General features: G+C 52.4%; 8 protein-coding genes across 8 annotated transcripts; 3 read left to right on the top strand and 5 right to left on the bottom strand.

The window, feature by feature from the left end:
* Positions 1–2: 2 nt before the first annotated feature.
* Positions 3–795, bottom strand: GT037_001313 (mitochondrial import inner membrane translocase subunit tim23; the record flags this gene model as incomplete). Its single annotated transcript, XM_038926360.1, has 3 exons — positions 3–50; positions 104–728; positions 788–795. 3 exons carry the CDS (start codon positions 793–795, stop codon positions 3–5), a joined length of 681 nt encoding a protein of 226 aa, XP_038792216.1.
* A 340-nt stretch (positions 796–1,135) lies between these two features.
* On the top strand, positions 1,136–1,837 carry GT037_001312 (orotate phosphoribosyltransferase; the record flags this gene model as incomplete). Its single annotated transcript, XM_038926359.1, has 1 exon — positions 1,136–1,837. The coding sequence occupies one exon, from the start codon at positions 1,136–1,138 to the stop codon at positions 1,835–1,837; it is 702 nt and encodes a 233-aa protein (XP_038792215.1).
* A 339-nt stretch (positions 1,838–2,176) lies between these two features.
* On the bottom strand, positions 2,177–3,208 carry GT037_001311 (translation initiation factor eif3g; the record flags this gene model as incomplete). Its single annotated transcript, XM_038926358.1, has 3 exons — positions 2,177–2,226; positions 2,277–3,061; positions 3,192–3,208. 3 exons carry the CDS (start codon positions 3,206–3,208, stop codon positions 2,177–2,179), a joined length of 852 nt encoding a protein of 283 aa, XP_038792214.1.
* Positions 3,209–3,646: 438 nt separating this feature from the next.
* On the bottom strand, positions 3,647–9,488 carry GT037_001310 (karyopherin; the record flags this gene model as incomplete). Its single annotated transcript, XM_038926357.1, has 7 exons — positions 3,647–3,974; positions 4,023–4,389; positions 6,342–8,657; positions 8,708–8,798; positions 8,897–9,175; positions 9,221–9,313; positions 9,366–9,488. The coding sequence occupies 7 exons, from the start codon at positions 9,486–9,488 to the stop codon at positions 3,647–3,649; spliced, it is 3,597 nt and encodes a 1,198-aa protein (XP_038792213.1).
* Positions 9,489–9,883: 395 nt separating this feature from the next.
* On the top strand, positions 9,884–10,316 carry GT037_001309 (small nuclear ribonucleoprotein e; the record flags this gene model as incomplete). The annotated part of the gene is made up of 4 exons (XM_038926356.1): positions 9,884–9,899; positions 9,947–9,964; positions 10,017–10,123; positions 10,173–10,316. 4 exons carry the CDS (start codon positions 9,884–9,886, stop codon positions 10,314–10,316), a joined length of 285 nt encoding a protein of 94 aa, XP_038792212.1.
* Positions 10,317–10,445: 129 nt separating this feature from the next.
* On the bottom strand, positions 10,446–11,241 carry GT037_001308 (nagb rpia transferase-like protein; the record flags this gene model as incomplete). Its single annotated transcript, XM_038926355.1, has 3 exons — positions 10,446–10,567; positions 10,619–11,098; positions 11,148–11,241. The coding sequence occupies 3 exons, from the start codon at positions 11,239–11,241 to the stop codon at positions 10,446–10,448; spliced, it is 696 nt and encodes a 231-aa protein (XP_038792211.1).
* Positions 11,242–11,682: 441 nt separating this feature from the next.
* On the top strand, positions 11,683–12,602 carry GT037_001307 (uncharacterized protein; the record flags this gene model as incomplete). The annotated part of the gene is made up of 4 exons (XM_038926354.1): positions 11,683–11,814; positions 11,870–11,984; positions 12,035–12,213; positions 12,300–12,602. The coding sequence occupies 4 exons, from the start codon at positions 11,683–11,685 to the stop codon at positions 12,600–12,602; spliced, it is 729 nt and encodes a 242-aa protein (XP_038792210.1).
* Positions 12,603–13,779: 1,177 nt separating this feature from the next.
* On the bottom strand, positions 13,780–17,649 carry GT037_001306 (uncharacterized protein; the record flags this gene model as incomplete). Its single annotated transcript, XM_038926353.1, has 4 exons — positions 13,780–15,112; positions 15,161–15,897; positions 15,998–16,377; positions 16,587–17,649. The coding sequence occupies 4 exons, from the start codon at positions 17,647–17,649 to the stop codon at positions 13,780–13,782; spliced, it is 3,513 nt and encodes a 1,170-aa protein (XP_038792209.1).
* Positions 17,650–20,490: the final 2,841 nt, after the last annotated feature.

The following is a 20,490-nucleotide window of genomic DNA, read 5'->3' as shown; positions in this document are numbered from 1 at the left end:
GTTTAATCGACTGATTTTAGGTCAGGTTCGAAGAAGACTTTTCGTGTTATCTGGTAGGCTGTCAGCTTTTTACTTTTAAAGAGCAGATTGTGGTGCGACGTACCGCCCATCCTCCTGCTACAGAGGCGCAGATTCCTGAGCTGATAGCCATCTGCCTTGTCCCTCTTGTGCTCTTGAACAGCGCACCGCTCAAAGCGCCCGCCACCACGCTGTTGCTCATATCGTGCTTGCCCCGGTAGTACCCAATAGTGCTGTTCATGCCGTTGTACACCATGGCAATCACACCCGCGCTGTTTCCCAAGAAAGGTCCTCGTCGTGTTATCGCGTTGAGCACACCGTTGATTCGCAACCGTGGCGCCATGCTGGGCGGGTTCTTTTGTAGTCCTTCAGCAAGCCCCCATGCTCCTCCAATAGTCAGCGCAGAGAGGTATGATACACCTGTGCCGTAACATAAGTCGTCTGACCAGCCGCGGGAAGGCAAGGCGGATTGTGCGCCAGGCAGATCGGATAAGACGGAATCTTCTAGTGACAGGTAGTCGAGAGTGTCTTGGTTGAGACCTGCGAGAGGATGTAGTTGCGAGGGGTCGAGGAGAAATTCTGAAGGATTTTGGATGGCCGTGTTGGGATCGAAGGGTGTGGGCTGGAAAGTATCTTCCTTCACAAAGTCGGAATTTTGGGGCGAGGCGGATGCCGTGTCCTTGGACTTGCGTCCGGTAAGAGAGTCCCAGCTAGAGTGCCAATTAGCATGGCTATATTTTCGGGTGTACGGATTGGGAACAAGACATACATGCCCATGTCGAGGAGACTAGGTGGTGATGGCGGAAAGAAATGACCAAGTGTTGCGCCTGATTGCCCACAGCCGAAGTGGTATTCCCCCAGACGCCCGAAAACCTAAAACAGACAGGCCGAGCTAAAATAAACAAGCAGGTGACGCAGGTGGTGGATGCGCAAGCAGGAGGGGCGTGTGCTGGGGCGTTGGCGGTGATATGTCGCGAGTTGAAAGTTCTGAGCAACACATCAAATCAGTGACGACGCTTCCAGAAGGGTCCGTGCTTCCGAGCTCGGAAAGAAATGTCTGAATATCCTCACCCACTTCCGAACCCAAAAGCATCAACGGTAACAAAAAAAATCAACCATGTCGCTACCAGAGTTCAAACAGAATTTCCTCAAGGACTGCGTGTCAGCCGGCGCGCTCAAGTTTGGCACCTTCACACTCAAGTCCAAGCGCATATCGCCCTACTTCTTCAATGCGGGACTATTTCACAGAGCCGACCTGCTACGCTCCATATCCTCAGCGTATGCGCACACTCTCAAGGCACATGGCGAGTCAGACCCTTCTTTCCAGTGGGACATTCTGTTCGGACCAGCGTACAAGGGAATTCCACTTGCAGCAGCATCAGTCGACAAGCTTGCAGACCTTGATCTCGCCAAGTACGGACAGAAGAGCTACAGCTTCAACCGTAAAGAAGCAAAGGACCACGGTGAAGGCGGAAACATTGTCGGTGCAAGTCTGAAGGGAAAGAAGATTGTTATCGTTGATGATGTCATTACCGCTGGTACTGCAATCAGGGAGGCTATTGATATCATCAAGAGGGAAGGTGGAGAGCTTGTCGGCATCATCGTTGCTTTTGACAGGCAAGAGAAGACACCTACTCCCAATGACGAGGATGGAAAGCCAGGACCAAGTGCGATTGGTGAGGTCAGGAAGCAATATGGCATTCCCGTTCTGGCTATCTTGACGCTAGATGATGTTGTTCAGTATTTGAGGAGCTTGGGTGGAGAAGAGGATCTGAAGAGGCTAGATGAGTATCGGGAGAAGTACAAGGCGAGCGATTAGAGCGCCCTAGATGAGTATCCACCAGGTTACGGTTGTGGGAGTACGGTTGATGGCGAATGCCGGCTGCGAAAACGCCGCCTAGGATGCAATTCAAGCTGCAAGCACTCCAATTTCACAACGTTCCTCCAGCCCCATGAAGCTGTGCCTGATTCTGGGCGTCAAGTGATACGTTCAAACCGAGCACTTTATCATTGATATTCATGAGAAGCAGCCTCGTCTGAAGTCACTAACGATAGCTATCGTCAAGCATGGAAAATCCATGTCATAGATGTCGTAGCCCGTTAAATCGCCCCGAACGCCAAATTGCAACGTCACCGAGCCATCACAAATCCCTTGAGCTTAAGCCTTCTTAGCAAACTCAACACGCAAGATGAGATGACCGAAACCGACTGAAACCTGTTAGCATGGTTCGATATCACAAACTTGTTGTGAAACTTACATCCATCCATCTTCTCACACGCCTTAGCAGCATCCGATCTGTCTGCGTAACTGACAAAGGCAAAGCCCTTCGCACGGCCAGTTTCCCTGTCCTTGGCCAAGAACACTCTCGTGACGTGTCCGTACCTGGAGAACATGTCGCGTAGATCCTGCTCCTCGGCGAATTCAGACACGTTGGTGACACGGAGGGTTGCGCTATCGTCCCGGTCGAACTTGCCGCCCATCTTCTCACCAGCACCAGCACGTCCACGCAGATGCGGGGGAACGTAGCCTCCAGAGCCAGTACCCAGGCTTCCTCCTGCTCCGACGCCGGGCGCGTCATCGGGCATATCTGCGGGCGCGACGTCGCCCTCGGGAGCCATGGTGTCCTTGAAAGGACATTTTGTGGTGAAATGGTCGCCCTGGCAAATACGACACTTGATCTTTGCATTCTTGAGCTCGGCCTTCTTCTTTGCCTCGTCGCCCTTGTCCTCGTTGCTGGCTTTCCAGTTCGATACCGGTCGGAAGGCGATGTTCTCAGCGACGGAGACGGTGTCCGTTTGCGGGCCCGCGGGCTTGCCCTTCTCTTGTCCGAACTTTGCCCATTGCTTTCGCTCGGCCACACGAGGGTTTACGATCTGCTTGACGACCGTCTTCTTGATGCGCCTGGTGGTCTTGTATTTCTTGCCGTCTTCGCCGATGCGGTAGGAGATGACTGTCTCTGTTCCGTCCTTGTTCTTGATGACTTGGTTGGGTGGGAGGGAGGTGAGGGACTCCTCGTCGTCTTCTTCCGCCCAGTCGGTGCGGCTATAGCATTAATGTCAGCTCACCGGATTCTATAGTAGGGCTGGTGTTCATGCGGAAGACCGTCTTTTGATGGGCCATGGTGCGGGGGCGGCGGGCGCTCATGGGCAGGAATGCGTGCGCATAGACTCACCCTGCAGGTCTTGACATTTTGGCGGTTGTGGTTGCGTGTTGTGAATGTTGCCGTCGGTCGTAGTCGGGGGGTCCCTTATGATATAGCAGAAACGAGAAGTGGCGGTAGCCTGTGGGGCAATTCCAAGGTTCAATGTGTGCGCTCCGCCGCCAAGATTTCGCGCTAATAGTTGCGACTCACCACTCCCTCTCGTCACATGTATTAGCCATGGGATGCACAACAAGATTCGTCATGGCATCGGCTGATAGCTCTATTCCGGTCTCTCACAAGATACGCTCATGAGTCACAGCTGGAAGTGGGAGCCACCATTAATAGAACCCTAACCAAGATGGAGACATGGGCGCAGTAACAATACGGTTGATTGACCAGATCAAGCATCCAAATACAGCTTAGGAATACCCAACGTCCATCGTTTCCCAGACCTCAAGCAGCCGATGACTCGAGACCCGATTCTTCTACCCTTCAGAGCCCAGATTCCATTGCACCCTGCCTCTTCCAGGCCCCTGGAACTGCCCAACAGGCATCGGCTTAGGTTGCTGGATAATATCGCTGTTGGTCCTCGGGACTGTCTGCACAAAAGCCTTCAGTGGGCTAGTAGCCGTCTGAAACGCTGTATCACTACTGACTCTAGGGAGCTTGGGCTTTTGGATGTGGTGGTGTGAATAAGGCGTGTTGAAGTCATTGACGAAAGGAGTCTGTGATGGTGCCGAACTCGGGGGTGGTGGACACTGTGGCGACTGCTGCACCAGTTGCGGTGAACCTTGAGTGTAGTCGATGAGGAAGCTGCTTCTTGTAAGTATGCCGATGCCGATATTGTGAAAAGAGTCTTACTCCTGTGGTTGAGCACTGCCTCTACGACTTGGCTGGACACTGCTTGCTACGCTACTATTTCCACCCGCTATGCTACCGGCTGCGCTTCCGAACATTGCTGCATGGTGTGACTGTGGCGTGGCGGGCAACCAGCCACTACTCGTGATGCCCTCGGCATCCATAAGTCGTTGGAGCAGATCTTCGGTGATTACAAGCAAGTGCTCCAAGGCAGCGAGACGCGAGTCCTCTTTTGCAGAGCAACAATGTACGTACGATCTACTCGAAGGATTGTGTTCGACGATGCAAGCTCCAATTTTTCGTGAGGAAGTCGGGGCGAAACTTATCACGTCTAGACAACGATTCGGTCCATATATCGCGCGCGCGTTCGCTAAATCAGATCAGTCATACGGATCTAACAACGCGATGCTAAAGATGGTGCCAACCGAGTACTCTTGTCCGCATGCTTTCCAAGGAGTCTTCCGAGTCCTTGTCCTCCATGCGATGCAGAATTTGGCTCGCCGTTCGTTCTAGCGCCAGGCTCTCGTAACTGCCGCTCTTGCCGTGTTTCATTTCTTTCAGTGTCTCGATCATAGCGGTCAGCCGTCAAAACCCGGGAAAGGGTTGACTTCCTAGACCTGTTCGACTGTCCTGATGAGGATGCGTTGGAGTCGCCGGTATTTGTGCGCCTAAGTGGCCCAAATTTCTCGAATGCTGTCAGTTCTTTGGTGAAGTTTTTGAGAGACGATGTTCGGACAAGATCTTTCTCTGAGTTTGTGCGACTCAAAGCTGGTGAAGCCCCAGCTGATCTTGGTCCGTCAAGCTGACGAGAAACCCTCCGCCGGTGGAGCCGAAGCTGCTGAAGTCGCTCTTCTTGATGTGCTGCTTCCTTGGTACGTTGCTCTTGTCTGGCAAGGTAAACGTCCCGGACGCTACTGTATCTGTCGAGGCGATGGGGATTCTTGCTATGGTATGGATTGAGCTGAGGGCCTAGTGCGATCTTCTCCGCAAGTGTTGGCGGGAGAGCCGGCTGCGAGTGTCTTCTTGGTCTGGTGGACGTTTGTGATGCGCTTGAAGTGCTCGACCTAATGGACGTTGGTTTATAACCGGATCCTGTGGAGTTAGCTCTCGCGAGGCCGGGTCGCCCGTATGGAGGATCCAGGATGTTTGTTTCCTGGACGGTTGCTAGCTTTAGGTTCTGCCGATATTGTTCTTGCCAATACCAGGCGGGCGGTGCGCAGATGCCACAGGTGAAGGGGAACGTTGTTACGTTTGCGGATTGACTTTACTGAAAAGTTGGCGTCAGCTCCTATCCCAGGCCACATTTCTCTTATTTCAGAGCCAAAGCCATACCTAACGTCCAGTTATCAGCTTCGAAGCCAACATACTTAGATGCAGATGCAGGTCTGTCACCGTATGGAGTAGGAACAGGGAGGGCTGCGAGCAGCGTAGTGTCCCGAGTGATGATGAGTGTCGAGAAGTAGTGTCAACAGCAGTGGGTCAAGGAATAGGATAAGGACAACACTATGGTGGGTATGAGTCGAAGTGTCGGTGCTCAGATAGGATATTGTTTGATAGGCGCAAGGTTGTGTCGGTAAGCAACCAGCGATGAACCTGTACGGAGAATCCTGAGGAAGCTGGTATGGCGTTTGTTGTTTGCTGGGACAGCAGAATCCCGCTGCTTCCCAATCTGCCATACTTCAAGCAGTCATACCACCAAACAAGAAGGAAGTGCGTTCGACAAAGTTGTACTAGAATGAAGCAACGAACGTTATTCCAGACTATGGCAATCACAGATCGCGGCGCTCGCAAATGAGCATGTTCATAAAATAGACCGTGTTATGGTGCCGCCAAGTAAATGTGTTTGCAATGCTCCTTGCGAATGATGGAAGCCTGCAGTATCTAGTGATCCGGCCGATGTTTCGATCATTCGTCGTTCACATGTGCGGCTTATCTGCTTTTTCACAATACTGATATGCGGACTGCAATGAAGCAAGCCAATGATCACTCTGAACACTTACACAAACATAAGAACTGTGAAGTATGGAGATGAACGGTATCTAAGCATTTTGAACAATAACCCGCACTTTGTCCCACCGATGGTATCCTGCCCTTTCATATCCCGATCTTCCATGCAAATGCCCACACACAAACGCTTCAAGTACAATTATGCTATTCGATATACACTACACCACGCACCAAACATACGACTGTCCTACTGGCCTATGGAGGCGCTCAACTTGACCATTTGAAGTAGGAGCGCAGAACACCTTAGCTGTTCCTCAGTTTCTGGCGCGTTCACGTTTCGAAACAGAAGCTTTGGTTCGGAACCCAGCATCTAACCAGAGAACCTGAACCGCGAGGCTTCCAGTCTGCCGAGACCTTCACGGGGTGCCACATTGCGCCGGCGATAGCTAGTAGTGAAGTCCTGAAGAATGGTCCTGATCATTCTAACATCGCCAGTTTGGATACGTTGTCGGATGTTGTTGAGGAATCGCTCACTCTCTTGAGGCGTGATGCTGCCCTGTGGTAGCATTCCAACAGTACTGGCAACCCATTGAGCGACTTGCTCAGGCATGAGCTCGAAGAGGTCGAGGAGTACACCAGAAGAATCGGCGAAGCAGCCTTCAGGGAAGCTGTACATCATTCCAGTCATGATACGCTGAACTAACTGAACGCCAGCACCAACAACGAGTTGCTTGACGCGGTTTCGCAGTTGCTCGGGGACGTCGTGACGGGTGTTGTCGAAGCTAGATGAGGGTGATGAGTTGCGACCGTAACCGAGCAAATCTCGTAGGAAGTGAAGCACTGCGATGATAGGGTCTTCTTTAAGCAGTGTCAGAGAGCTGCAGGCTGCGAGAAGAACAGTGTCCATGAGTGGCGACATGATCGACTCCGAGGGGAAATAGAGTGCCATGTCGGCAGCAAGGCGGAAGTAGTCTTCGATGAGGTCTGGAAGCTCTTCAGGTGGCAGATCGCTCAGTATGCGCAGGAAGGTCTTCGCTTGCTGCTCATAGAACTGATAAACATCATTCGCCAAACTTGGGTCAACATCATCTACACCTTGTGAGAATTCCCGTACGATGGATGCAGTCGCCCAAAGGAAGCAGCCCTGCCTCGACTTATCGAAGCCCTCAATCAGCTTGGTTGCAAGATCAGGCAGGAGCGGGCGCATCGCTGTACGGTAGGAGAGCACCATGTATCGCCAGCACCGGCATACACGCTCCAGGATAGGTATGCTTGTGTTGAAGTGTGTGATCATGTTGGCAAGGGTAGGGAAGATCTCCTGGCAATATTTGACCGCTGGATGTTCCTGTCCAGGCGCAATCTCTGGCTTGACCATCTCGAAGAAAATGGTCAGTAGATTGATCTTGTCGGCGATGAGCTTTTGATCCGCCTCGTCCTTTGCTTGTCGCGCGATCTCGATCAAGTGGGCCATGACCGGGTCGAGATACAGCTTGAGTGTTACCAAAAGCTGTTCGTTGGGTACCTTGGCGACTACTGAAGCAACACCTTCGGTGATCTCCTCTTGGCTGCTGATTGGTAATTTGTTCAGATTCTTTGCGTAGAACTGTTGCAAGGGGCCGACAAAGTTTACCAGCAGGCTTGCGCAGTCGTTGCAGAAGAACTTGAATGATAGCGCAGCGGCTCGAATCACGTCCTTGGTAGAATGTTCGAAGGCGGCCATGATGTAATCCAATTGCAGCTGTAGCGTATCAGGATGTTGTGCAGTCCATTCGGTATATCTTCCGAGGGCCATTACAGCTTGGAATCGCAGCTTGTGATGATCGGGTATACCCGCGATGAGTGGGATCAGACGAGGCAGCATAATGTTCTCATCTGGAGGTACCATGCGACCCATAGCTCTGACAGCGAACAGGGGCGCTTCCAGTTTTTGCCACTCGGGCACATTGTTCGGACCAGCTTGAGCGCCGTAAGTCTGGACCCATTGCTGCATGAGATCGTAGGGCTTTTGAAGACACTCCACGACACCCATAACCTCGCAGCAGTCCTTGAGCACATCGCCCATCTGATGACGGAACTCGCGGAACTTTTCTTCCTGATCACGATCGCCTTCGAACAGATCCTTTTCATCACCAGTTTCTGGCTTGGGAAATTCGAGATGGCCGATCATGATGTCCACTAACTTGGAGTAGATGTCCAAGCACTGGTTGCGTGCTTCGGCATACTTGTCGATTGTGAGATACTGCTTCAGGTCGTACCAGAATTTGAAGGTATGAGATATGGCATCCCTCTCCTTGTCGAGCGCTGCCGTGGCGAGTATTGCTTGGACCAGGGCGCGGAAGTCGGTCGGTAGGCGCGCGATGAGAATGACCCACGATTCTCCTGCTTCAGCAAATATCCTGGCGATACCTTTGAATTTCTCAGAGTCTTCCTCTTGCGCCGCTTCAGCGAGCTTGGTCTGGAGGTTAATGACCTGGGGATAGAGAATCATTATCGAGTTGAGAGTCTCGTCGACATCTCTGGTCTCAGCAATAAGGGCGCTCAAGCACTCCACAGCAGCCTCGAATGGATCATCTAGGGACAGGTCTTCGACGATAATTTTGAGTAGAGGGGAGTTGATGATGGCATCCAGGGGTATCTCTCGTATCCAGGACGTGATACAGTTGAGCAACTGCGGGTTCTGAGCGGCAGCGGCTACGGAGGGTCAGTAGGAACGAGCTTGGCAAGGGGAAGTTTGAGCGTACGTGAAGAAGTGCCGTATCGGATGAGGAGTTCCAGGGCTTGTTGGGCGTTGTCGTCGATCAATTCGGTCGTCCTCATAGTCAACTCGTGTTCCTGACCACCACATATTAGACTACAACTCTACTATCATATGTCGACACCTTGGGGAATTGCCGTGGGCTGAAGACGGGGCGCGGCTCGTTCGGACGTACTGTGAGAGCGATCTTGCGTCCGTGTGTGACTTCTTCGGGGAGAACACGGAGAAAGTCCAAGACGCAAGGTAGCGTTGCTGGATCTGAACCGAGGGCGTTGACAACGTCTTTGAGGACATCCTTCCACTCGGTCATCTGTATGGCCAGATTCGCCAGACACACGCATAGCTGCAGACGTATGGGCTTGGGTCCAGCATGGAATATCGCCAGATTTCGCATGATGGACGCTCGGAGCTCTGGAAGCTGTGCGCGAGGCACTTGGTGAAGATCGTATACAATCTGGCACAGTCAGCATGTGCGCACGCTGCAGGAGCAACAACCCACCTTTCCCTTGAGTGTCGTGGCAGCAAAGAGCTTGGCGGCCGCGTCTGCTGAATTTGCCTCGAGCATAGCCAGTGTGGTAGTCCATGCCTCTTCCTGTGACATATCAGCCCCTCACGCCTCGTGCAAATGTGCCCATGCTACATACCGACTTCTGGAACTGTTCCAGAAACTGATGTGCCTGCTCCTTCTGTGCGCGATCCGCCTGTGACGCCATGGTATTGTGCGCCGCCAGCACAGGGTCAAAGATCTGCTGTCCGTTGGCAGCCATGGTGAGCGAATTCGAGCAGGTAGTGGGGGAGGGGGGAGACGGATGCGGATACTGCTCGGAGCAAGGCGGCGGGGCGTGTGTTATATTGCGCGCATCAACTGACGGGTCAGACGAGTGTAGACGGCGGCAGGTGCAAGCGGTGGGGAGGGGACAAAGGCGGCAGTTGTGGTGGTGGTGAGGGTGAGTTTGTTCGGAGACGGGCAGTTGCGTTCGGTCGCATAGTCAAAGTAGCACGAAGATCCCCACGTTGGTGCCAAGGCGTTTGTGACCGCTCAGGTCGCGCCAGAAATGTTCCTTCCACCACAGCTTCTCCCCCGAGCCTCTCCCCACATTGCGCCCCGACTCGGACCCTACCACTCCCAGATACTACCGGAGACTCGCCATCAACCCTCACAATGACTGGACGTGGTGGTCAGTATTCTTGCCTTGCTGCACAGGCATTAGCTAACTCGTCTTAGGCCGCGGCGGAGGAAAGGGTACGACCACTACCACGTGCATGCGACGCGACAACAGCTAATTGTGTCTTAGTTCTCCTTCCCCCGATCAACTTCATTTTCAAGCTTCTGCAATCACGAGCGACCATCTCGGTGTGGTTGTACGAGAACTTGGGCATGCGCATTGAGGGAAAGCTTAGGGTACGACTGCCTAGATATCTCATCGCGACAGCTGCTGACAACTGCGCAGGGCTTTGACGAATTCATGAACCTCGTTATCGACGACGCCATCGAAGTCACTCTCGCCAAGAAAGACGCGCCAGAGGAAAGGCGCAAAGTCGGCCAGATTCTGCTCAAGGGCGATAACATTTCTCTCATCCAGCAGCTCCAATAAGCGCAAAAGCCTATTTACTCCCCGCATAGTCATAGAGACATACCATGGGCACAGCGCATATATCAGGCTTGGAGGGAGATGACGCCGCGTAACACGGACAATCTCGTTTGAAAGGTTCATGGGAGGATATTAAGCTCCCACGCGACGGAGCTCGCCATCACCGGTGATCAAAGCGTCCAAACGGAAATCGGACGAATCCATGGGAACCGACTCGTTTGGCGGCAGGAACTGCTCAGTTAACGAGAGGCCAACTTCAACTTGGTTAGTTAGCCCTCCAAATACACAATGCCAGTAGTTCTTACCGCGAAAAGGCATGCGCGAAACTTGGTGACAACGCGTCAAGAAATAGTCGTAGAAGCCTTTACCGTGACCCAGGCGGCCGAACTGCGAGTCGAAAGCCATACCCGGCATGACGATCAGATCGAGACCAGCACTCACACCTTCGGTCTCCCCATTCGTGATGCCGGTACCGCCAAAGCAATTTGCACGTGATGATATGGAATCTTTGCTTGGAGTGGGAATCCCCCATTTGTCAGATTCCAGTGACTCAAAGTCTTTCATCGACTGTAGCTCTACCATGTCCATGATAGATTTTGGTTGGCCTTGTTTGGGCGCGTCCAAAGTGTACGTGTAGGGAATGAAGACGTTCTTGCCCTCGTCTAGTGCATTGCGCACAATCTCGCTCGTGGATATTTCACCGCCTGGCATAGATAGGTAGACACTTATCGTGCGTGCAGCCTGGTACTCTGGCATGGACAGCAGAGCCTTGGTAGCATTGGATGCTTTTTAGCATAAGTAGAAGCAGCTGCAACAACAGAAACCATGACGTACATTGAGCAGCCGCAACGGCTTCGGGAAGTCCTCTGAGAATGCTCCTAATCCTGTTGCGCAATTCCTTCTTGACAGCTGCTAGTGACGCGGCCATAGCGTCGTTTAATTGCAAGCGTAACGGCGTTCCAGCGAGAGTACCGATGTTCCGGAAGTCGGATCTGGTGCTACAGCGCTGTGACAAGATGGCAATAGTGAATAGTAGAGGCCGTATTTGCAACAACAACAATCAATCGTCTACAGAGCCGTACAGCAAAGCAAGCGATGGCGGGAATCGCTAAAAGATCCGCTGCGGGTGCGAGCGATGATGTCGGCCTTGTCCACCGGAAGCCGGTGCTGATCTGCAACTAGCCGCGTGATCCCTGTCGATTCGATCCAAACCAGGAGGCGGCGACACTCAAACATAGCCAAACATCCTCCCCTCAACAACAACCACCACCGTCCTCCTCACACCAACCTCCTGCCCTCGCGCACCCACGCTCGCTTTCGCACACCACCGACCATCCACACTCGTTCACGCACCCACACCACACGAACCATGTTGTCACGGATAGCAGCGCTGCTACTCTCAGGAGCCGCCATTCTGGGCGCGCAAGCCCAAACAGCCGCCCTTCCTGCAGAACTCGTCGGCACTTGGACGAGCAAGGCGAACTCGACCATGACCGGACCTGTATGCATCCACAGGTCCATGTGCGCTCAGCGACGCGAGACTAACTACCCTCCAGGACTTCTACGACCCCGTAAATGAGAAATTCACCGAGCCCAAGCACACGGGCATCAGCTACTCCTTTACTGCCGATGGACATTTTGAAGAGGCATACTACCGCGCTGTCGCAAACCGTACGTTGGCAGTAATCGCATCAATGCTGCCTTGCTGACAGCCATCACAGCAACAGATCCCAAATGCCCCAAGGGCATAATCCAATGGCAGCACGGAACCTACGAGAAACTCGCAAACGGTTCTCTGGTCCTCAAGCCCATCAAGGTGGACGGCAGACAGCTTTACTCCGACCCGTGCTTTTACAAGAACTCCGTCTACACACGATACAATGCGAGCGAACTATTCGATGTACGTTGAAACGCCTTTTCGCGCGCTCCCAATCAACCAACCCTCCGGAAATTCATCAAGTCCATCATACTAACCATTCTGTGCAGCATTACGAGTACGTTGCCTCGGACGCCTACCACAAGATCCCGCGCATCACCCTCTACAAATGGGACGGCGCGCCCATGATGCCTCTGTACCTTGCCATGTCCACGCCGAAAATGCTACCTACCACGACCCTCAACCCTCTCGTGACGCAAACCCCTTCAGCCAAGAACTCGAAGCGCGGCGAACTACCTATGAACCACGAAGTGCTGTACAAGAGGACGCCTGGCGCCGCCAGGGCTGAGCAGTGGTGGTGGTTCGGCGTTTTTATGACAGCGGGTGGGAGTGTGCTCTACTACTTCTTCTAGAAGCGCAATGGACACTACGGCACTCAGAACTAGCCGTAATCGAAGACGCTTGCACAACGCCATCAATGGATAAGGCGTACATCGGAGTTTGGCATATTAAGTGGCACGGAGCATTTCTTTCTAATTGGATTCACACGACATGGTTGCTGGGCTAAGAAGAGGCGTTGGTGGCATCCATCAGACACGAGTTCTCAAAAACACCTCATGTTCTCATTAGCTAACGAGCGAGCGGGCGTAATTTGATCTTTGGAGAATTTGTAGACAAATCATCATGTATAGTTCAATACACTTGTTCGAACTCAGACGGATTTCTTCATCAGCGTTGCCTGCTATCGCATGCCCCGAATCTTTCAACAACAACAACAACAACAACAACACTGCTATCTCCCCCGCCCGATGGGGCCGACGTGAACGGACGGCCATTATCTGGTACACCGATTACGCTAGCCTCTTGTCTGCACGGATTAGAGGATGCCCCAGCAACCAACAGATCTTGCTATCATTCTGCATTCTTCAAGCTCTCTAGCTGCCGAAAAAACAAGTACTATCTTCTTGTGTTGATCGCTGCGTTTTGGTAACAATGTAACTGTGCAACAATGCTTCTTTGCCGATGAAGGGGGTATTGTATATCGTATAAATCGTGATGCGTTATGCATGATGCTCGCTGGACATGGGAGGCTTTGCTCAAAGCAGTATGTATACAGTTGTTTTGTGGGATCCGTGGCGTATTTGTGACATTGACGTTCCGAAACATCGTATTGGTAAGCGTTCGTTGCGAATGGGTGGTGTTGTTTATCCATTTAGCGTAGGGAAGATGTAGTAAACCGTAGAACGAGCGTTCCGAGGGGATTTTCTTATTGCTGCATAGTGTAGGCAACGGATAATCGATTCCTGACTTGCTCACAAGCTAGTGCTTACTCGGGATAAGTGGCGGGAATTAGGTTTTGGTCTTGTCTTCTTCCGCTTCAGAATGTGTTCCGTGTCTGCTTCCACCACCGAAATGATGATGCTGGTGTCTTGCGCTTTGGCTACCTCGAATCTCGCGGTGCTGGCTCATTTAATGAGGTACTTTTGTGCAGTTCTTTATGCACTTCGCCGCCCCGTTCCCGTTTCTGTCGTCTCTCCTCAATGTCGGTTATCAGCTTCTTCTTTTCTCTATTTTCCCCTTGTTACCTCCTTACAACCCAAATCTCTCCATCCCAGCTCGGAGATCCTCCTCGGTGCCTAACAAATTCATAGCCCATGGCGGTGGCCGCTTCTTCACCACATATCTTGTCTCTCCGTGTATTTCTTGTACTCTTCCTGGCTCCCTATTCCTTCCATCGGCCTCCTCTTCTTCCATGTCAACGCTGACTGCTTGAACCCGTTTCGTCCTCCTCTTGTACGGCGGCCCTCTTCCCATCTCTGCCGCCTTTTCCCAGGCCGTCTCACACCCTTTTGCGATGATCCCTGCACTGGCCCAACCTGTCCTCTTGTCCGTTTCTAATAACCTGGTGATAAGCCACTCACGTTGTCGCGGATCCTGAAACGTAATGCCAGCGAAGAAAAGCGATAACGTAGATTCTGTCAATACTGCGCCAAGGAAGGGAGAGAGGTCCGAATCGATGGGCATCTGAAAACCAGCACATATGCGGCCGATGAGCATGCAGTATGGGGCTGTGGCGGATGCGCATACACCAGCCGCCATTTGAGCAGCGGGTGGCATACCCGGGTGAGATCGTAGAAGGATGATCTTGGAGAGGTGGATTATTGTCCATAGAATGGATATGTCGTAGCTTCTATGTAGAATAGCTGGGCCAAAGGGTGTCATGTTTCCTTGTTGACTGGGATATTCTCCTGGCGCTGGTGGGTAGGTGTCTTCTGGCAATGGTGCGAAAGCATCAGTCTGTTCCAAGACATGCACAACTGCAGTATGTGCATTGGTAATACTCTCCCATTCCAAAATAGCCTTCTCATATTCAGCAGGCAGATCACTATGTTGAGGGTGGGGCGCGTTTGGAGTCTGTGGTGAACGTTCATAATTAGGGTTTTCGTAACTGGAAAGAATAGGTCCTGGTCCTGCTGATGGCGCCATTCCATAAAAGCTGGGCATAGCTGGTGGTCTAGGTGAACCACCCTGGGGTGGGTTTGCAGCCGACATAGATGGCGGTCCAAAACCCGGGGGAGGTTGTGGTGGAGCCTGGCCTGTCCAGCCTGGCGGCGGTGGTCCCTTCCATCCTGGTAGTGGGCCTTGCATTTGAGGTGGAGGACCTGTAGCGCTCGTGGGCATCTGCTGCTGACCATGAGAACCGCCTGGGGGCGGTCTCATGTTCCCGAAACCAGGCATACCAGGGCGAGGTCGCCATCCACCGTCAGCTTCTATTTGTCGGAGTTTGCGACTACGGTCCCTGACAGTGAAGTCTGCGATGCGACCTAAAAGAAGGATAATATGGTCATGAGAGCCATAGAGAGCATCGGTTCGGCCAAGCGGGGCTCTTGGAGGGCAATCTGACCATTTACGATAAGGATTACTACTACCTGTCAGTCGCATGTTCTAAAACCCTACCCACGATACTCACATGAGGCGATTTCCGCTGATGATGCTTTGATAAGCATCGTGTCTAGCATATGACCAGTATATATCCTGTAGTGTCTCGTAGCTATGCAGGTCCAACTTCGCAGGTATCTTAGGTCTTGTGTCGTGCCTTGCGCCGTTGTCTTCGAAGACCATTCCGAAATCGTCATAATTGACATTGTTACCAACAATTGTGCTTACAAGACTCTGATCTGGCGTCAAAGCACTGTCTTTAAGCCTCTGATCAAACTGCCTCTGGTCGATGAGCATCTCAGGGTTTTGGTATGGGAAACTTCGTTCCATGGCAGTCTGAGCCGCTCGCAAACGCCTCGCCTCGCGCGTGAGTGATCGGAAGTCGAGTTCAGTGATCAGGCGCTGGGCCCCGATAAGATGTGTACCCCATTTGACATGCTCTGCCGTCCAAACTTCGTAGAACGCCAAAAGCAAGGAGGTGGCTAACGTAAGGGTCGATAAACGTTTCTTAGGATTGCTGAGAGAACGGACGAGTCGTTTCAAGGAGTATGCATAATGTTTGTACGATGGTGTTATGGAGGCGCCTTGCAATCTTGCAATATGCAAACTCGCGAGCGCTAGCATGGCGTGCAACAATCCCTGATGACTGAGAGCCTTCATAGGCAATGTGTATGTCCAAAGACCTTGCTGAGCGGGTCGTGTAGAACCTTCGAAGATGAGGGTAGGGTTTCGAGGGTTTCGTTCGTACATTGATAAAGTTGGTCCAGTCTATCAAAAGTCAGTGGATCGTATGATTGTGGAGGTTCAGGAAGTTACGCGGCATTTGCGATGACAAGACAAGTTATGCAATTGTCTCTGTCGCACTTACCACATGAATGTAGTGTGCAAAGACCCTCGCAGTCTTGGGATTGCGTAGAGGACTTGCTGCATATTCTGGTCTATAGTCCGATAGTAATCCATCATATAGGAATGCATCATACCGCCTTATCCCCAGCTCGTTGTAGTTCTCAAAGTGTATGCGACGGATGGTGTCGAATTCTTTAGTCGCAAGTAAAGCCTTCTCGTCCTCCGCGGTCTCCGCATCAAACATGTCTTCGTCGGACTGGACATCCCAGTAATCGTCATCTTCATTTTCGATTGCGGCTTCGTCGAGAACTTGTGTAGGACTGACGTGGTCGTCACCGCCAAAGCCATCAAGAAGGAGTTGCGGTTGAGGTTGCTGCGCTTGTGATACGGCGTAAGGTTGTTCTGTAGACATAAATAGTCAGCTAGATGACATATAATTCTACACAGTGATTGAGAGTAGCGTGCTGTTGCAGCTAGAAAGGACTGGGGATAGACCCAGAATTCAGAGGCATGCACAAATTTATGGAGTGACAGTGGACGAGGGCTTAGACTCAGAGAAAATAATAGTAATCATTGGGGTATACGAGGTTTTAACTAGACACGAGACATACCGAGGACGGGCTGAGACATATACTTTACATCTGGGGTCATATCATGAATAGGCATCTGAACAGAAGGATAACTTGCATGACTGAAGTCAGCGTGAGAAACTGCTGGATAGTTAAGATTTCCAATCTGGCTGAAGTTTGCCGGAGTTCCTTGTATAGAGTGCACAGGGGCTTGCGGGTGACTCTCATATCTTTGCACCCCTGGCGGTGCCTCTGTGTAACGGGGGTGTTGGTCGCTTCTTGGGGATACACTGGAATGATCCCGATAAGTACCTTCGGCTTGCTGGCTATCAGATCGATAGGTTTGTGGGTAGATTGGCGGAGGCTGAGTAACTGTGGCCTTGAGGTTGGATTCGTGGTTGTATGGGACCGAAACGGGTGGATATGGTGCATTCTGGGTATATTGAAGGGGCGCTTGGTAGGTGCTGTGCGAATCGTGTCTAAATGGCGTTTGTGGACTTGTGTGCATTGTCGGAGGCGGCGGAAAATATGAAGCGGTTGGAGTGTGGCTATGTACTTGGTGGTTTGGCGATTGGAGCGGCTGTTGATGAAGAGGAGATGGCAGCGGCTGCTGATAAGCCTGCTCATGTGAATAGTTGGGGTTCCCTTCAGTGAAACCTTGTTGGTGATCTGAAGGTCCTGGGCCTGAGCTCGGGTCGATATGTGAGAAGTCGTAGCTGCCATGCATGCGGGGCTGGATCGAACCAAGCATGCTCTCTTGCATAGCGGCAGCGGGCTCAGGCCCGCGATACGATTGATTGCGTGTCCCTGGAAGCATCGAAGTGTGATACTGGATAGTGCTGACCACGCCTGGATGATTTGGCCAATCTCCAATTGGGGGTTTGAAGATGACTCTCTGGTTGTAGCCCTCGCACTGACGTTTGGATTTGATGCAATTGGCGCAGGTAGGTCTCTCCTCACCACACTTTATGCGGCGTTTTCGACAGGTGAGACATCCAGTCTTGGTCCTCTTCCTCATCTTGGAGTTGGTTGCAGAACCCGAGACGCCTGTTGGTGAAACGTCACCCGAGGCTCCTGATACTGGAGCCGGCGCCACGTTTGCCATGGTTTGGAGGTAAAGAGTTGGGAGAGATGACAAGCGAGCCTAGTATAGCACTTAGTATATGGCTGCCAAAGATGCAAATAAGGGACATCAGGCTAGGTGGATGTCGTACCTAAGTAATCTTCGATCTCGAAGAACGGGGCGCAAGATGGGCGGAACGATGTTGGTCCGCTTGGAAGCGGGTACGGCGGAGTCAAGAGTGATTAACCTCGCAGAAGTGCCGATCTGGAATAGGTGAGTCCTGCGGGGCGCCAGTGACTAGGCAGTCAAGCTTCACAGTCAACAGTGATGAAGGTGGAAGTGATGGTGTCGTCTTGTAGTAGTTGAGAGGTCGTAGACAAGAACAAATCTACTCAGGGAAGTCGATCATTCAGCCCGCGGGAGCCATGTGGAGTCAAGGGCTTGAATGTTAGTTATAACGGAGTGGGGAGCACGCACCAGGTGTCAAAGGCCGCTGGGAAGGCCAAAAGGGGAGAGAGAGCGGCAAGCCCGCCGCCGTTCGTAGAGACGGAAGGCTGTACGTAAAATGATAGCGCGCCCACAGTACCTACATCAGGCATGGAAAGACCATAGAGAGCATGTATGTTCTAGACTAGGATTGGGACTATACTTTTCCGGGGAGCGACAAGGTACATGGGGGTTGGATTAGGGTGAGCAACTGGAGTCGGATGCAGAAACAGCGGGTGCGGACACAGACTTGGAGGTGTCCTAGAGGAGCAGGGCAAGAAGTCAAGATTCGATTCGGCAGCTGTCGTGCGAGGTCTCGTCGGAGTGCGTGCCAATGGACCGGGGGGTGGTGAAGGGCTTGCGCTAGGGGAGTGGGAGAAGAAATTTGGCGGCTGATCAGCGGATCTGATGCCGGGTAGGCTGATGAGGGGGTTACAATGTTTTGGTCAGGACGTGGGTTCCTGGCCGGCCTGCCCAATATAGACACACGACTGTCGAAGCGATGGGGGGTCTTTGGTTGCGAGCGTTGGAGGGTGGACGGCGGGATGACGGCTTGACAGGCTAACCTACAATCCACCTGGCGCGCTGCCGAGTTCGGAAGCGGCCACGATGCTTTGCCGAGGATCCTCACCCTTCTTGCCATCACCCACTGCACATCGGCAAAGCAACCTCTTTGACACTTCTGCTCCACTCTGAAGGCGTGCTTTGTCTGCTAGCCGCTTGGGCACCTATCGTCAGCCTCAGTCGCGTCGAGATTCCGCTTACGAGCGGAACCTGGGTGCAACATGGGACTCGGGGGCAGCTGGCTATGCTTCTGTCTCCACGACATGAACCTTATTTCTGCTGCCTACGCGCAAAAGACATTTCATGTGCGACTGTCCTTCACGCACACATCATCTCAATCATCAGGTCGACTGGCCCCAGCTGAAGCTGATTACTACTCGCCCTGTTTGACAGCTGTGGACATTGCACCTAGCTAGCCGCTATTGCTGCCAGGCCTCCGCGACTCCGCGCAATCGCCACGATGGTCTCTCATCAGGCGGACTGGCTTCTGATACTTGGCTCTGTCACCAAGGAAGCTTCACTCAAAGAGGCATGGTGCTGATCGACTGAGGGCGTCGTCTCACGCGCCGCGACCTGCGCTGGCCAACGAGCTTAAGCATCCGCCAATCACCCTATACCATCAACCACCCTACCGGACCTTCTGTTCCAGTCTCGTGCGTTTGATTCACCGAGCACCCCAGGCATCTTTCGACGTCACCGGCATAACTTTTACTAGAATGGCCGCACACAGAGCATCCTTCGCGCTGGTGGCTGGCTCAGGGCAAGCTGAACGCAATTCCAACCTCCGCAACGATGATCCTCTGCCGCGTGGACCCGCGCTCCTGATTGCCAGACATGATTTTCGTCTAGGAATCGCGTAGACCCGGTAAATGGGCAACCATCAGCCTCTGATTGTGACAAGCTCAAAGCCATGAATCGCCCGTCGCCGCGCTCGCATACCTCAAGACCTTACCTACGTACGCAGTCTGGAGTGAAATGCTTGTCGGCGTCGGCGTTATGCCTCCTGATGCCATGTGCTGATGAGCAGCAGTCCACGTTGCCGAATGACGATCATGTGGGCTTTTATGGGGCTCGGAATATCTCTATTTCCAGTCATGGCCGCTGAACTTCGCATTCGAGATTGCGAGTACGGTTGCGACAGAGCAGCCTCACCCAAAGCACTAATGCAGCACCTTCACACCACGATTGCATTAGTGCTGCATTCGTGTACTGACTCAGGGTTGGCAAAGACACAATTCTGCCTTGTTTTGTTTTTCAAAGTCAATGTCAGACGTTCACCGGGAGAACTGTCTACTGGTCCGCTCGGCACAACCACGGGTTCTTTCGCTTTTTAGTCCTTACGTCAAACGGGTCGTCGGTTCGACGGCATCGGGTACTCATCCCGAAAATCAAGTACCAGTTGAAAAGAAACGGTTGCCAGTAAAAACACTCGAATAGCCTTTGGCGTCATTATCAAGTCCCTACATAATGCAAGCAGGGGCTGAGCCCAAGTTTACCAAGGCTATGGACCCGAGATGCCGCACCTTGTAATTTGGCTGCACAAGCAAACCACTTTCCGAGTCATCGGTAGCTCCCGATCATGGCTGTTTACGGAAGTGACCGAACTATAAAACCAATTTTAGACAAAGCTGTTCAAGATAACAGGCTGCAGCCAGTTTAATGAAGCTTGCGGGCTGGATAACCGGATTCGGGGAACCGACTGCAAAGAGCTACACCGGCCATGATCAGATGAATGCACATTCTGCAACGAACACAGGGGTTAAAAGTGTTCTCTGTTGTGGCTTCCACGAGCGACGGAACAGCATTGAGCGTATGGTGGTAGGTGAACGGCGA

This window comes from Alternaria burnsii (assembly GCF_013036055.1).
Source record: "Alternaria burnsii strain CBS107.38 chromosome Unknown 705, whole genome shotgun sequence".
Classification (NCBI taxonomy): domain Eukaryota; kingdom Fungi; phylum Ascomycota; class Dothideomycetes; order Pleosporales; family Pleosporaceae; genus Alternaria; species Alternaria burnsii.
Note: the sequence above shows the minus strand (reverse complement) of the source record. Positions and strands in the feature narration are given on the sequence as shown.